Raw genomic sequence first — 16,549 nt, 5'->3', positions numbered from 1 at the left:
GTCCTCTGTCTCTCTCCCCTGCCTCTACCCTTTTTATATTAATCACTGCTACACACTGCTAATACCCCTCCTGCCCACTTCTCCCCAAACGCTCTCATTTCACTCTCCCCACCATTTTCCACTCACTCCCTCAAACACTAACCACTCTGCACCACTTGCTCTCACCAACCAATACCTCACCTTTTCTACACATCTCATCCACACTCCAATCAATTGACCTTCCTCCTGCTGGTCTCTTGGTCTGCCACCTCCTTCTGGAGATAATTGAAGTAATTGCTGGGTATGCCAATGAAATAAGGCAGGATCCTCAGACTCACAGGTAGGTTCCAGTGTAATTCCTTTATCACTGCTTCAGTAAGTTACATCAAGATCTTAGAGACAACCACTGGCTCCCATCACCCAGGCAGGTGCTCCCCAACTGCCTGCCTCTAGAACCTTCTCACCACACATTAGTTTACTAACATTCTCTCAGTCACACCCAACATTCTATCTTGCATCATCATCTTCTGCATTGATCCCAATCTCTATATAACTAACCTCCCTTGCTTTCACATGTAACCACAACACACCGGAGCACATCTCCCTCCTTCACATAAAGCTAACATCCGTACCACATACACATCACATTATCACTGTTCACACATTCACCAGTACCGACATTCACCACTGTCAATATCAGCCACACGCTGGGTGCACAAGGAATTTGTAAAATGAGATGGGGCTGCACCAACTAGAATGCAAGAACACAAAGGCCAGTGGAAGCCATATGTCTTTACCTTACTACAAAGCATGTAAGCATCTTTCACCAAATACCCCCCCAGCCCCCCGGAACACTACAGCATGCATAACCACAGATAAAACCTTCTCTCTTCCGCTCTCTTTCGCTCTCTTTCTCTTTCTCTCTCTTTCTCTCTCTTTCTCTTTCTCTCTTTCTCTCTCTTTCTCTCTCTTTCTCTCTCTCTGTGTGTGTCTCTGTGTGTGTCTCTGTGTGTGTCTCTGTGTGTGTCTCTGTGTGTGTCTCTGTGTGTGTCTCTGTGTGTGTCTCTGTGTGTGTCTCTCTGTGTGTCTCTCTGTGTGTCTCTCTGTGTCTCTCCTTTCTTACGAGAGGTGCAAATCTCTGAACATTGTGGAGGACACACCCCCTATCTCTTCTGGGTTAAAACATATATAGTCCATGATCAATCCCATTCCTATGACTTTCTCAAGGATACTGCTGAAAATAGTCCCAGCATGCACACACCTTTTTAGTGAGCGGTGACGCTCATATCAATGCGCAGGGCGTACCCCCTATATCTTCTGGGTTAACATATGATCAAACCTCTCTAAATGATGGAGGTACAACCCCCTTTCTACTCTGGTCAGATCTTACTAAAGATCGACCATGCTGACACATAAAGCCACCCCCAAATCACTGAGGTTGAACACTGTATCTACTCTGGTTGAATCTAAAAAGATCAACCACTCTCACGGGGCAGAGGTCAAACCCCTTATCTACTCTGGCTAGCAAAACAGTGCGGGACCACGCACTTTTGTCAGAAAGCATACATTTCCTTCTGGGTACTGCGCCCCTATACTTTACCCTGGATCATCTACTGGTGCACAACTCACAGGGTTATCCGGGGCTCCGCTTTCTTATCTTTCACCCTGGGTCTCTCCTGGGCACTGCACCTCCTTCGCCCTAGGTATTCTGCATTCCCCTTGGCACCTCCTCCAGCCCCCTCCTCTTTCTTTGCCCTGGGTGATCAGACTTACTTGTGGAGGCAGTGGTTTCTCTGTCCTCTTTACTGCACCGTCCACAGCAGACTGGTCGCCTTAAACATCGCCACGTGGGTCAGTTTCTTGTCTTCATGAAGACCAACTTGTTGCCAGTGAAATGAAGTAGGATCCTCAGGCTCACAGATAGGTTCCAGTATAATTCCTTTATTACAGCTTCTGTAAGTTACATCAAGATCTTACAGAGATAACGGAGACAACCACTGGCTCCCATCACCCAGGCAGGAAACTGCCTGCCTCTGGAACCTTTTCACCACACATTCTCTTACTCGCGCATAAACATGCTCTCATATACAAACAACATTCTCCCTTGTACCACCAGCTTCTGCATTCATCCCTAGCATTATATAACCGCCATCAAGCAGACTATTTCAGTCACATTCCGATGGTCCAGTAGTTTATTACAGTTGAATTGAAACTCTGACCTGTCTGTCTATTAAGGGGAGTGGTATTTTAAATCAAGGGGAAGTAGTGAGAAGTGGGTAGGCAGGGATATTTTAACTAATTTGTTGTTGCACAAATGAAAGATTCCTCCGGGACACTCGCATCCAATCCAAGGTGCCCCAGTGCTCACAGTGAATTACATGCATAGATACTTATGGTGAAGTGTGCTTTGCTAAAGTCTGTGTTTCCACAGCTGGAATTCTTATCATTGACCGGTTGTGAAGAAAACATTTTTGATCTGTAATTTGATTTGATTATTTCTATTTGGGTAATAAATACACCTTCTGTGCAAGTTATCCCAAAAGGGGAGGGAAGCTATGTGAAATCAATTTGATTACATTGAGGATCCAAGTTTCCTAAAATTAACTTGATTAAAGGAAAATTGTGTTTGGGGTGGGTGGAAAATTCCCCTAAATTATGTATTGGCCGGTTAAAACATCATACAGCCCCAAATTAAGTGGACCCCTGTTGGGTGATTGCAGCTCTATTTTAAGTTCTTGGTGATGTAGGCCAGCTTCAAGGTTCTGATGCTGCATGCACTGGTGCTGAGGAGTGGTGCACAGTGCCTGGTAAAGCTGCATACGATGTATTCTTATTTCCATGGCGTTCTCTCGTTGAAGCTCAGATAGCTGTAGGCAGGGCGCATGGGGGGCAGGGGGCTAAGTGGTTGCATTCCTGCAAGTGGTCTCTCCGTATTGCTGCTGCATCCCCTGTGGCTCTAGACAAGAAAGAGAACACTTGGCTAGTACTTTTTTCGACTTCTGGGGGTAATGGAAGTTAGAACTGCACAGTTTAGTCAATTGGGTAGGGGATGGGAATAGAGGCCCCTCTGAAGTGCAAAACCGACAACCCCATTCCCCGCCATACTGCCTGTGGAGGACTGGCTCAGTCTTTCACCCTGGTATGCCTACCAACCCAGGCCGAGGGGGTTTCCTATCCTCTCGAGACAAGGTCATATGTCTTACCTTGTCACACACCTACACCCTCTCTCCCAAGTCTTTCTCTTCGACCTTTCGACCTGGCCACTAGCTGACTGAGGATAGTGGTATAGGAAATCTACAATTACCTGCTTAGCCCCAGCGCTGTGTTCAACTTTAAAAGAATATAGTTGTAGGGCCATGAACCACCTCAATATTCAGGGGTTAGTATCGCCATCCAAACTGTGTCGTGGTCTGTGGCGAGCTTAAACAGTCCGCCAGTTAGACAATTTCAAAGACTGAATATGGCTCATTTGATGGCTAAACATTCTGAATCGATCACTGGATAGTTAATCTCTCTGTAAAATAGTTTCTGGCTGTTGAACATTATAGGCTTCTCTTCTCCTCCCTGTACTTGTGACGGCACCACCCCACCTGTGCTTGCAACCGTACCACCCCAAGACCGATAGAGGAAACATCTGTTGGAAGGATAAACTCCTTGGAAACTTTGGCATGATCAATACTGGGCTTCTGCAGAGAGCCTCTCAGTTGGTCAAAGGCCATTTGGGCGCATGTATCCCATTTGATATTAGGATGGCTTTTTGTCCGTTTGTTGGTCTTGGGTTAGGCTTTTTCAGAGAAATGCGGTATGAACCTCTGATAGTAGCCTACGAGGTTGAGTAAAGTCTGTACATTCCTTTTGTAACAGCCTTAGGTGCTTTGTACACTGCTTCAACTGACTTTCTGCAATAGAACTTGCCCATTTCCTACTTAAAATCCCAGGTACTCTGCAATGCATTGTCGCAATGCAAGTTAACTAAAAATAATAGATTTTTGCGCCTGAAAATCGGCTTTGTCTTATAGGATAGCGTCCTTTTGTACATATCCTTATCAACCCAAGGATGCAGACAAGGAGTTCACCCGCATTAGGGATCATAAGTTTTGAACAGCCTTGTGATCGGTGCTTTGGGGTATGTTTAGCTAACACAATCAATGTTACGGTGGGTTTAAACAAATCTATATGAAAAATACCTTTTTAATGGTATTTCACTAACACCACAAATGAAACGTTAACTCGTGCAACCCCATCACTTGCAATACTCCATTTAAATTAGCAAAGGATGTGAGGTATAATGTTTACACTTTTTTTTATTTTTTTAAGTTGAAACTTGGCAGATTTGTCATGAGCGTTCAGATGAGGCTAGATCGATGCTGCCATATTTGGTGAACTTTGATGGACAAGGTCAAAGGTTACAGAGGAAAACGTTCCCCTCCCCGCCCCTTTCATGTTCTTCTAAAGTGTTAAGTCCACTTTTAGAGTCACAGCTCTATTATATATCTCAAAGTAAACTACTACATTCGTATCATATTCTGTAAAATGGCCAATTTGGGTAGATAATTTGTCTAAGCATTCAAATAGCCAGTCCCAAAGAAAGCCCCCTGCAGAATAGGAAGGCGTTTATTGTGTTTTCCTATTGCCGTCATTTTGCCACTCTGTGCACTATCAGGGCAGAGGGGGAGCTGGCTTCTGGAATCGCTCCGCGGGGCACTACACACAGCATCAAGCTGGTAATCTGTGTAGCCCCACACAGTGGAGTTGCTACGTCTGTGGCAGATGGAGATGGCGTCAGTTTGCCGAGCATTGCCATTGTACTCCTTCTGGGCACTGGGCAGGTTGGCTCCATGTGTGCCTTTGCCTAGCACGGTCGTTTCCATGGTCTTCAAACAAGGCTGGCTGCCTCTCAAATGTCCGCCACCCCCCGAAGTCAACATATATTCTATGCCCGCAATCACATTAACATTCTTTAAAAGCACGTCTTTTCTATTATGCAATTGATTATGAACCAGTACTCTCAAAGTATTTTTTGAATTGCGCTTTCATATTACACCATGCGTTTTTATAAATGGTTGCTGTGGACAACGCATATAAAATTAGAATCCTGCATGTCAACACAGCGTTATCTGGATAGAATAGTTTGAAGTAAGAGTGAACCTATTTGCCTAAGGCAGAGAACCGGACATTTACCATTTTGTCAATCTCTTGATCGCATCTTTGTTGTCATTTCTTCTAGCTTCTGTCTTTTGATAAGACTGAAAATGATGTTCAATTAACGTGTATTAATTAGCAAGCTTTGCGTGCTGCTTAAGAACGGCGTTTGTGCACATAGCTACTGCATTTAAAACTGCATACTGTTGGCGCCTCCCTAACCTCCTCTCCTCCATCAATATTGTTTTCTGATATGAAATGTCTTGTATGCATGTGCTGCATTATACAATGCCAAGTGAATAGTCTAAGCTGGCCTGGTACTGTAGCTCTGTTTGACATGTATTAGTGGTTCTTTGTACAACGTGCTGCAGCTATTTAGTAACGATAATCTGTGCCGGAATGTTAACAAAAGTCCTTTTCTTTTAACAGGCCTATGAAAGACGCTTCCCCACCTGCCCCCTTATTCCCATGTTTGTGGCTAGTGACGTTTCCAGTGAGTTCAAGAGTGAAGACGGTGCTGTGCATGTCGTAGAACGGCGATGCAAACTTGATGTGGACGCTCCAAGACTTTTGAAGAAGGTAATGCAGTCTTTCTTAATTTCTTGTGTCCTGTATCAAAACAAAAGGAAGCAACACGTTGGATAAGTAACGTATTTTGTGTGCCTTGTATGTGCTTGCTGAAGTTCTTACATTTAGGTTATGGTATCTTACATTTGCATAGCCCCTCCTGCTACAAGGTTATGGCCTCGAAGCGCTTTGCCTGTCAGTGGAAAAGGAAGAATATGATAAAACTTGATTGAACATGCAGTAGTTTGGGGAGAATCAAAGAGGGCGGAGGATAGATAAGATGCTCGGGAAGAAAAGGTGGAGAAAGTTTGTGTATAATTGGACCAAATGTATCATGGGACTGAATTCAATGGGTTGCAGCACCGAATGGAGAGAGGGGTTTGTCCCTCGAGGGTGTATGTCTGGAATTTACTCACCCTGTTGAGCTTATATGTTATGTTAGCCAATATTTATATGGAGCTCATCACCACTGTAGTGGCCTTGTGGCTCCTGACCTTATCCGAAAGGTAGCATATTGTGACCATGGCATGCAAGCGTGTCATCTGACCTTACTCTGGAAAGGAAGGGGAGGTTTGGGGAGAAGGTGATTGGAAAGTGAAACTAAACAGAATGACTAAAATTTGAGTAGAAAACGATTGGACGAGTTTCAAAAAGGAATGCTGTTCTTGGACAATAATTCGTGTTTTTTTTTTTTATCTATTTCAGATTGCCGGGGTAGATTTTGTTTACTTCATCCAGAAGAATTCTCTCAATAGAAGAGAACGGACTTTGCACATAGAGGCTCGCAATGAGACATTCTCTAGCAGGGTTGTGATCAATGAACACTGCTGCTACACTGTGAGTTGGGAGTTCTGTGTTGCCGTTATTCCATGCCAAAGATATTCGAGTCGTCTTACTGTGACCATGCTCAGTGGCATGTTTGGCCCATAGAAAACAAGCGTTGCAACCTTTTTAGAACATGCTCTCCCAAATGATCTTTAAGGGGTGCATGGCGCGCCCTGTGCTCCCCATGTCGATGTTTCATGTTTACGCACTGTATCCGTTTACTTAGTTTTGTTCCTTTAATGTGAGTGGACATTTAAAACAGATTGCTTCAGCCTGCACATATAGTTTAGTTTTGAATTTCTTGATAATGAGCAAGTGACAGATATAAATACCTCCTAATAAGACTGCACATACAAATGGTAGTTGGAAGGGAAGATCTTGAGATGTATATATTTCTGAGGCTTGTGGAATCTGCTTAGATCACATGCTGTGCATAGGCCGACATCTGCGGAGTATTACAGTTTGTTTTTTGAAACTCAAAATTGGGCGTCGACACAGGGCGTGCCAGTAATACTATCCCTAGTGTGACGTCCACTGTACCCATGATCCCTCATGCGTGTAGGACCCTCAGATTGTTTTTTTCCGCTATACTTGACGGAAGCATTCCGCGGAGTTCCCTGGCTTTCAGCCATATTTTGCTAAAAACAATTATTCCCCGTTCTTCCACTCTCACGTCGAATCTTCGAGATTCGAAGTTCGACGCCGGCCCAGAGAAGAAACTACTGTCGAGAGCTGCACATCGGACTTTGGGCATCGGAAGGTCGGTGGTCTCGGCGCGGGCCTTGGAAGGCCTCTGGCCTCGGCCCTACAAGTGGGGGGTGGTAACATACTCTACACTCGTATATATATTTTCCTACACACACTAGCCCGCTGCCACAGGGTGCGTATGGAGGGTTGTGAAAACAAGGAAATAATATGAGGCAGGGTAACCAAAAAGGAAACACACCAAACACAGGTTACAAAGGAACATACAAAGTACATTATTTTATACTGAATCCAGTGACAAAAGAACAGAACAAAATTCAGATAGCTATCGACCCTCAGTACAACACAGCGAACTCCGGCGTGGTTCGGTGTGCTCAGTCAGTGCAAATATTCATTGAAACAGTCAGGCTTTCATACATTTCTCCAGCCTGTTGTCCAGCCTTTCTTCAGGTTAACCATTCCATAAATAAGTTACTGCTCTAGGGTCCCTTGCCAGGCCAAATCTAGTTCATCTTAGGTTTATACATTAACCAGAAGAAATGGTAATAATGTATGCTCTAGGCCTAACATTACAATGCAGGACTTAATTTATAGAATATAGTTAAGCAGGTGTTCTCATTCAATTATAGATCAGTTTCGGTGATACAGGTAATCCATTACACACAGGTCAGCAGAAGGACAAGGTCTCAGCTCATGACCCTAAAAAGTGGCCGGCAGGCAAGTTATACATTAGCGGTACAGAGGTCATGACAATCGAGTTCTGTTCTGAATAACATAGGCCACCATTTTAGCTCACATGGTGACTTTATAGAGCAAGAAAACCTAAAATGGCAGCTTGACCCAAAATGGCCGTTTACATAGATTCTAAGGTCAGGACCTTGCAATGCGAGTTTATTCGCATGTAGTTTATAAGCAGCTTGTTAGCAGCTTGGCGTAGGCCAATATACATATATTCATAGCAATAGGAGGCACGATATAATTTCTAGTTTGACAAAACCTCCTTTTGGCCTATGCCAAGTGCTAAACTACTTCTGATCTCCCTGCAAATAACTCCATGTGTCATCGTCCATACACCCTGAATAGCTGTCAGAAATATCTATCGCCATTAGATCTTTTACTAAGATCTCTTTCAGTACATAGGGCCTCATTACACGGAAGGCGGTAATCCAGGGTGCTATTAGCACCCTGGACCATGCCGGTAAATTACCGGCACCGCCTTGGCGGAAAGGGGATTTACCGCCCCATTCCAAGGTTGGAGGGGCGGTAAATCCCCTTTCCGCCATTGCCCTTCCCCATTCCCATTTCTGCCCCATAGGGCTCTATGGGAATGGGGAAGGCGCTAATTACGGCACCGCAATTTTGCGGTGCCGTAATTAGCTCCGAGGTCCCTTAGCGGGTTGGTACTTAACGCCTGCAAGAAGCAGGCGTTAATTCCTCCAACCCGCAAAGGGACCTCGTAGTACGGCGGTAAGGGTTAACGGTCACCGTTGCCATTAACGGTGACCGATAACCCTTACCGCCGTCCGTGTAATGAGGCCCATACTCCTTAGAGGTTTTATCCGGGGCATACACTTTGTCCTATTGTACCTATCGCCTGAGCTCAACATCCCCCTAGCATTGAACATACACTTGGTAGACATTGGATACAACAACAAAGAAATAGCAGAATTCCCAAAATAATCAGCAAGACTGAAAGCACTTTCCAACCCCAAGACCGCGAGAAGTCCCAGAACCAAGCGCTAAGATCCCAATTTCCCTCGGGAACATGCACTTCTGAACTAAGAATGTGCAGATTCTGTATTGCCTTAAAAATAGTTGGGGAGGAATCCGGTACAAAAACACAGCAAGCGGACCCCACTAGTTTACATACTTCACCACGTTCAGCCAGAATGACATCTAATGCCATCCGGTTCTGAAGCGCTACCAATCTGATCGCTTTCTGCTCTAAAGTCATATTATAGAGTATATCTGTGGTCCGGTTGATGGTTCTCTCCAGTACTCTCGCTAGTTTCCTGATCTCCTCGGAATTCGCTATCTGCCCAAAGAATAGAAGGAATGATTTCGCTACATCTCCTAAAACCTGTGCTGGAGTGTCGCCATTCTCGTCCCGCCATGGACGAGCCTTCGAAACCTCTACAGTACTTGCTATAAACACCCCAGGTAACAGGATTCCTAGATAACAAGTTCCCTGCCAATCCCTGGGCAACCATGGAAATGCTACATTACCGCAAACAAAATAGACAGGTTCGCCTACATACAAAGGTCTGTTTTCCCCAGTCAAATTTGCAAAGTTGGCACAACCTTTAAAATCTCCCATTGACCGAGTGCCATTCCTCTGTATGCAGAAAGAAACTGAATCGGGGCTATGGTTAACAGTGTAAGAAGGAGGCACGGCATCCTTATTGCCTATCGGAGCCATCTTAAAGGAAATCAAAGATTGGAAAGGATGAGACAATCTATCAGAAGGCCTAATAGAAGCAATATTGAGCTTACTCCTATTTGCGAAAAGCGAGCATCCCAGGGGAGTCAGAACACGTTTCTCGAAACTATTCAAATTAGTTCCATCAAAGTTCCCCGAGATGCTATCGTTCCATCGGCCAAAGAACAGTGAAGCATAACAAGCAGTTGTGAAAGGTAAAGGGTGAATATACCAACCTAGCCCCTTATCCCCATGTTGCGGTAAATGTGAGCAGACCCAACAATTAGTCTTATTAAAAATGGCATGTATTGCATTCATTATAAGCAACAAGGTATTATTGTGGTACTTCTGTCTATGCTGTGAGTCCCTAGGTGACTGAGTATGCAAATGTACAAAAGCTGTAGGAACAGTGGGTACAATTTCAGTTGACAGCAAAGACTCTAAAGGATGAGTTTCTTCGAAATACCAAAGGCCTAAGACAGTGACTATTATAAAACCAAATATTATCATAAAAACACAGCAATACGTTTTCAGGGCTCAGGCACATTGTTAATTGTCCGAGTTGGTCACCCCCTTATTTATAAGTCCAATATGAGCAGCAGCGGTGGCAGTAGCAGGCATTGTAGATTTTCAATTGACGACCCCAATGTTCGTTGCTGGCGACACTACGGTCGCGCGGCTTCTTAGTCCTTCCACAACCCCTAGCCAACAGAATCCCCTTCCTCAACTTTTTGGGCAAAAGCAAGCCCTTGATGATCCTTTCCTTCCTTGAATGCACAGCCAAACCGTGCCGTAGGTCTATCAGATGCACAGCAAAACCGTGCCGTATGTCTATCTTCGTGGCCGGAAGTTGTATCTTGTTGTGCCTGGTATTGTTTGATCCGAGAACAAGATGTCGTCACTTCCCGTTGGAAGCAACGTATCGGAGGCAAGTGAAGTTGGAACAGCAATTTCCGGGAGCAAAATTTTCGGAGTGTGCGGAGACAAAATGGCAGCTTCCCCAAGCCTCACGGGCTCAGAAAGATTCTCCGACGCACTCTCAGTGCTACTCACTGCTTTGGGATCATTGGTTGCAGCGTTAGCGAGGGGTTCTGTTTCTTTTGTAACGTGTGGCACTGGGTGAGGAAGTTTCTTGACATGCGTCGCGTGGATCCAATGCTACCGGCCTGCGACACGCATCGCTGTTTGGGTGACCAGCAGGACCTGGAACGGGCCCCGCCACCGAGGTGCAAGGCAGGAAGATCGGTCAAAGGATTTGACCAAAACCCAACTTCCAGGTTGTATACTGTGGCCTGGGCCCTCGTATCGCGCGGGTAAAGCGTCTCGTACCTGGTGATAAATGAAATACAGGTTTTTAGTCAACTGGCTACAATAGTCTGAAAGCAATACATTTTCTACATTCCTCAATGCCCTAGGCTTCGGAAGACCCCAGATATTGGCAGGTCTCCCCATTACCACCTCAAATGGAGAGAGCCCAGTCTTAGTTTGAGGGGTTGTACGCATGGCTAGTAACACGATCGGTAAGGCGTCCGGCCATTTTAGTTTGGTGCCGGCACACGTCTTAGCGAGCTTGTTTTTTATGATACCATTGTGTCTTTCCACTAATCCGGCGCTCTGAGCATGTCTGGCCGAATGGAATCGTTTGTCAATTTACATTGCCGTACACATCTGTAGAATTACAGCAGCGATAAAATGTGGACCATTATCCGACCAGATAACTTTCGGCAAACCGAACCGTGGGAAGAATTCCTTTAACATGGTCTTTGCAGTGGTCATGGCTGTAGCGTCTTTAACAGGGAAAGCCTCGACCCACTAACTAAAGGCGCAAATGACCACAAGGACATATTTTAGATTGTTACATCGCTCCATTTCAATAAAGTCAAAGTGAATCACTTCAAACGGGACAGAAGGAGGCCCAAAGCTACCTCTTGGATTCTTCTAATGTGGCATCGGCTTGGATATCCCGTACAGACCCAACGCCCTCATCCATTGCATAGGCATCTACAGTCTCCCTTGAAACATACATCTCCGTGAAGAGATCAGTGGCAGTTTGTCTAGCTATTTGATCAGAGAAAGCATTCCCTTTCCCTACATCATCTATAATCTTGCGATGTGCTGCGCACTTAATGATCGCTAACTGACTAGGGAGCGCAAGTGCTGAAAGCAATTGTACTATCAGGGAGCCATGTTGGATCTTGGTGCCATGCGAAGTTAAAAACCCTCTCTCTGACCAAAGGCTCCCAAAGTTGTGAGCCACCCCAAAGGCATACTGACTATCAGTATATATGTTCACTGTTAGCCCTTCGGAAAGCTCACAAGCTCGAGCCTGCGCAGAGTTATGCGTAATTCTCTTGGTCTCCACAACCATACTCAATGTAGTGACTGCATAAGCAGCTGTGGATGTACCATCCAGTAGTTTGAAGCAGGAGCCATCACAAAACAGCTCCCCTTGTGGGTTATCCAAAGGAGTAACCCTCAAATCAACTGCCTTTTGTATCTTGTTCAGTAGTATACAGGCAGTCATGTGACTCTTCGTCACCGCAAACAGTATTTTGCGGGAAAGGTAGGTGTTCAGCCGGATTAAGAATGCAGCACCTCCTAATTTGAATGTGGGGAGCAAACAAGATTATTTCATATCTTGTCAGTCGTGCGGAAGTGAGGTGTTGCGTTTGGCTTTTGTTCAATAGAATATCTACAGAGTGAGGCACCATCAGGGTTAAATCATGGCCTAGGACCATTCCCTCACTCTGTTTTACAGACGCAGCAGCAGCAGCGACAGCACGCAAACATCTTGGCAAAGCGCATGCAACAGGATCAAGGGCGGAAGAGTAGTAACCGCATGGCCTATTCTTCCCTCCATGTTCCTGCGTTAATACAGCCAAAGCACATCCATCACATTCATTCACAAATGACACAAAGGCCTTCTTATAGTACGGTGTGCCCAAAACTGTCGCCGAACATAATGCAGTCTTGAGCAACTCGAATGAATGTTGATGCTCCGTATTCTATGGCAATGGTGAAGAAATACCCTTCTTCGTCAAGGCCAACATCGGTTTTATCACTAGTGAGAAGTTTGGGATCCATAACCTACAGTAAGAAGCCATACCTATCAAGGCTCTAACTTCCTTTTGTGTATTTGGGACAGACATGCCAGAAATGTGTTTTATTCTTTCAGGTGTCAATCTTCTTCCCTCCTTTGACAGGAGATAGCCTAAATAGGCGACCTACTTGCAACAATATTGAAACTTTTTAAGAAAAGCTTTGTGACCATGCTTAGCTAGATGGATGAGCAAAACAGTGTCCTCTTTACAAGAGCTCTGAGTCAGCGGCTAAAAGCAAATCATCAACCTATTGAAGCAACGTACAAGTAGGGGGCAATTCAAGGGTATCAAGCTGCTCTTTCAAAGCCCTACTATAAATACTAGGACTCTCAGTATAACCTTGAGGTGCACGAGTAAATGTGAATGAGCGTTCCCCTAAGGTGAACGCGAACAAGTATCTACTATCCTCATGTATAGGAATACTGAAGAAAGTATTCTTTAGGTCCACAACACTGAAGTGAGTAGATGTAGCTGGAATCATGGTTAATATTGTCGTCACATCAGGCACAATTGGAAATTGCGGAGCGACGACTTTATTAATGGCACGTAAATCAATTATAAAACGAAATGGAATTGCATTATCGCCTTTTTTGTACACGGGTAAAATCGGACTATTGCACAAACTTCCTGCAATCTCCTCAATCACCCCACGATGCACAAAATCGGAAACAATGCTCTTCAAAGCTCGCTCGCCTTCAACTGAGATCTTATACTGTGGAATACGGGGCAGCTTAATTCCATGTTTCAAAACTATTTTAACAGGCTCAATCTGCAAAACACCAACATCATTGTCATCAACTGCCCACAAACACTCTGGTACATTACTGAATTCTGGCGGCAAAGTCTAGTCAAGAATTGCGAAACAGAACATTGCTGTGGTGAAATAGTCAAACGCACTCCATCAGAAGAACAATGAATTACCGCATTTAATTCCTTCAACAGATTCAACCCCAGCAAATTCTCTCCACAATTCGAAGTCAAGAGAAATGGACAGTGGTCCGTAAAGGGACCCAAAGAAATAGGTACCGGTGAAGAAACCGGACAAACAACTGGTGTGCCAGAAAACCCTACAGAAACATTGGTTTGCCCTGACAGTGGAATGTTTGGAACCCGAGAATGATCAATGGAGCACTTCTGTGCTCCATTGTCTATCAAAAATTGATGTTTCCTATTTCCCACTACCATTTCAACGTAGGGACCTTTCTGACTAACGGGAATAGGTGTAGGTTCCAAACCCTGCTTCGGGCAATCCTAACAAAACAAAATATCATCAAAAGGAAGCTCTTCAGATAGATATGCAGCAGAAGGATGATCAAATATGTTTCTAGTATCCACACTCGAAGTCTGATTATCCTGTGAAAAAGGTTACTGGGGATCCTGCGAAAACTGGCCTCTACCAGGGCCCCCTACACCCGGGCGACCTCTGGATCGTCTACCCATATTTCCAAACGTGTTATTCGACCTCTGTCGAAGGACTGGGCATTGTGCACGCCAATGACCCTCCTGGCGACAATAGGCACACTGGTTAATATTCACAGGACCCAAGGGCACATTCCCTTGTGGAACATACTGACCTCTAATCTGCGAACTACCCCCTCTGGGGCCTCTAACAATTTGCTGTAACAATACTTTAGTCTTCAAATCACCTTTTCTCTTCTCGACTCTATCTTTTTCATTATTGACACGGTTCTCGTAGTACTGAGCCATGTGTCGTACTTCTGATTGGGATTTCGCCTGCCAAGCACTCTCAGAAGACATCATTTGTGACTGGATGTCAGACAGCAATCCACGTACAAATTTGTCCACAAATAATCTTTTCCCAGACTCTGTGCCTAAGTCTTGTCCACTGAAATCCGAGAATACCTGTTCAAACCAATTAAAGAACTCGGTAGCACCCTTATATTTTCCTTGGATACAGGCCGTAAGCTTGTCCCAAATAATTCTCTTTTCGGGAATTATAGTTTTCAGTTTTGCAATGATTCTGTTAGGCAAAGTCATTATCACCTGAGGTGGTCTCTCACCAGCTGGCCTTTCTCCGTCAAGCCTAATTATGTTAACCCACGTATCTCCTAACCCTGGTACATCGTCTATAGTTCTAACCTGTTTCCACAAATCTACGGGCAGGAGTACAGGGAATAACAAATTAATGTCGCCTAAGATGAACACTGAGGACTGCAAAACAGACTCTATCTCTTTATAGAACCCTGTCGGATTTTTCCTAATGTCAGGAATAGTTTGTCTAATAGTATTCACTTCCTGTCGTGAAAATGGGACGTGAACAAACTGTGATACATAATGTGCAGGAATGTCCACAGCAGGTGTACCTGCTGCAGCATTAGTGGGAATCTCAACCTTTGGGACAAATGTCGGAGGAACCTCTCTCATAGGCAACTGAGATGTAGGCAACTCCGAACGCTTACTAAGCAACAGAGCTAAGTCGAGCGCTAAAGCAGTTGAAGTGTCAAGTGAAAAGCTCTCTTATAAATGCTCAATAACTCTGTGGGACAACTAATCTTTCTCTTTAAACATTCATCCTGCAGGTACTCTACCATTACCTGTATCACTTTCCTCTGCATTTCTAGCGTATATTGACTGTATGTGTCATATACCTCAACTGGAGTTATCGATATGTCTGAAATCCATCTAATCGCATCTTTTGTACAAATTTGCGCTTCCTCAGATGTCGATTTACGACACGGAAGAAATCGTTTCTGTACATACATACTTTCTTCTTCATCATCCTCATTCCGTAACCTTTCCAACTCCTTTCTATACTCAAATATCCTCTCAACATGCTCATGTACCTTCTCCACAGTGTCTCTCAAACGGAGATCTGCATTATTTAATTTACCCCACATTACACATAAATGAATCCCTAAACCTTCAATGAAAACATTTTTCTCAGGAAAATTATCCATATTAGAAAGTGTGGCAAGAACATTAGCTCAATCATCTCTCTCCATACAATGCTTAGCCCATGCAAACAAATCCTGTTTCTTTTCTATAGGTACAGTATTACAAGTAACAATCCTCGACCCCGCACCTTGATCAACTACAGACGGTACGGAACTACTTGGGAGTGAGGGTGCAGGCAAATTCAATGGAGGTACTATTACTGGTGCAATGGGAAGAGGCAGAGGAGCAGGTGGAGGAACAACAACCGGAGGAATAGGAACAACAGGTTGAGCAGGAAGAGCAGGAACAACAGCAGGAAGAGGTACAGCAGGAGGAAGAGGAACATACAGAGGTGGTGCAGAGGCACCAGGCCTTCGTTCATTTAACAATTTGTCGATAAACTCATCAGAAACATGAAGATCTTTGGAAGGATAGATTGTCTGAATACCGAGCGAGAAAGCCCTGTCCATATTCCTAACCGACTCAGACTGTTTGTCCTGATCATATAACAACGCCTTTTCAGCGTTTGTTTTATGACGGCGCGCATGTTTTTCCCTACTTTTAAGCTGATGCAACGCTTCTCTTTTCCAATTTTGCAAAACATCAAATGCTGCAGGTATGGCCTTCTTTTTTAACAAGACTGACTCTAAATATTCAATACGAGGGATCTCAAAACTACCATTGACTGGCCACTGAAGTTCAGAGGCATGTCTGGTTTGTCTGTGCCAAATTTTATTAAATACTACACTTCCAAGGCCATGCTTACAGTACATAGTACATGCCGGCGACCCCTCCTGTGGTGCCGGACGGCTAAATTCCAAAGATTGTCTATCGCTGTGGAATAATGCCCTAAAGCAGCTAGACAATTTCCCAGGCATTTCTCAAATACTCGGTGTTACCTGGTCAATAATTGTGT

At 44.5% G+C, this 16,549-nt stretch overlaps 1 protein-coding gene across 2 annotated transcripts in view; it reads left to right on the top strand.

The window, feature by feature from the left end:
- SEC14L1 (SEC14 like lipid binding 1) overlaps nucleotides 1-16,549 on the top strand; it is a 510,699-nt gene that overhangs the window by 173,829 nt on the left and 320,321 nt on the right. For both annotated transcript variants that reach the window (XM_069654651.1, XM_069654652.1), the window contains exons 3-4: nucleotides 5,551-5,700; nucleotides 6,394-6,525. In XM_069654651.1, coding sequence (XP_069510752.1) covers nucleotides 5,551-5,700; nucleotides 6,394-6,525 — 282 coding nt within the window. The remainder of the gene's footprint in view (nucleotides 1-5,550; nucleotides 5,701-6,393; nucleotides 6,526-16,549) is intronic.

The sequence above is a fragment of the Ambystoma mexicanum genome, chromosome 3q (assembly GCF_040938575.1).
Source record: "Ambystoma mexicanum isolate Mex_15411 chromosome 3q, UKY_AmexF1_1, whole genome shotgun sequence".
In the NCBI taxonomy this organism is placed as follows: domain Eukaryota; kingdom Metazoa; phylum Chordata; class Amphibia; order Caudata; family Ambystomatidae; genus Ambystoma; species Ambystoma mexicanum.
Note: the sequence above shows the minus strand (reverse complement) of the source record. Positions and strands in the feature narration are given on the sequence as shown.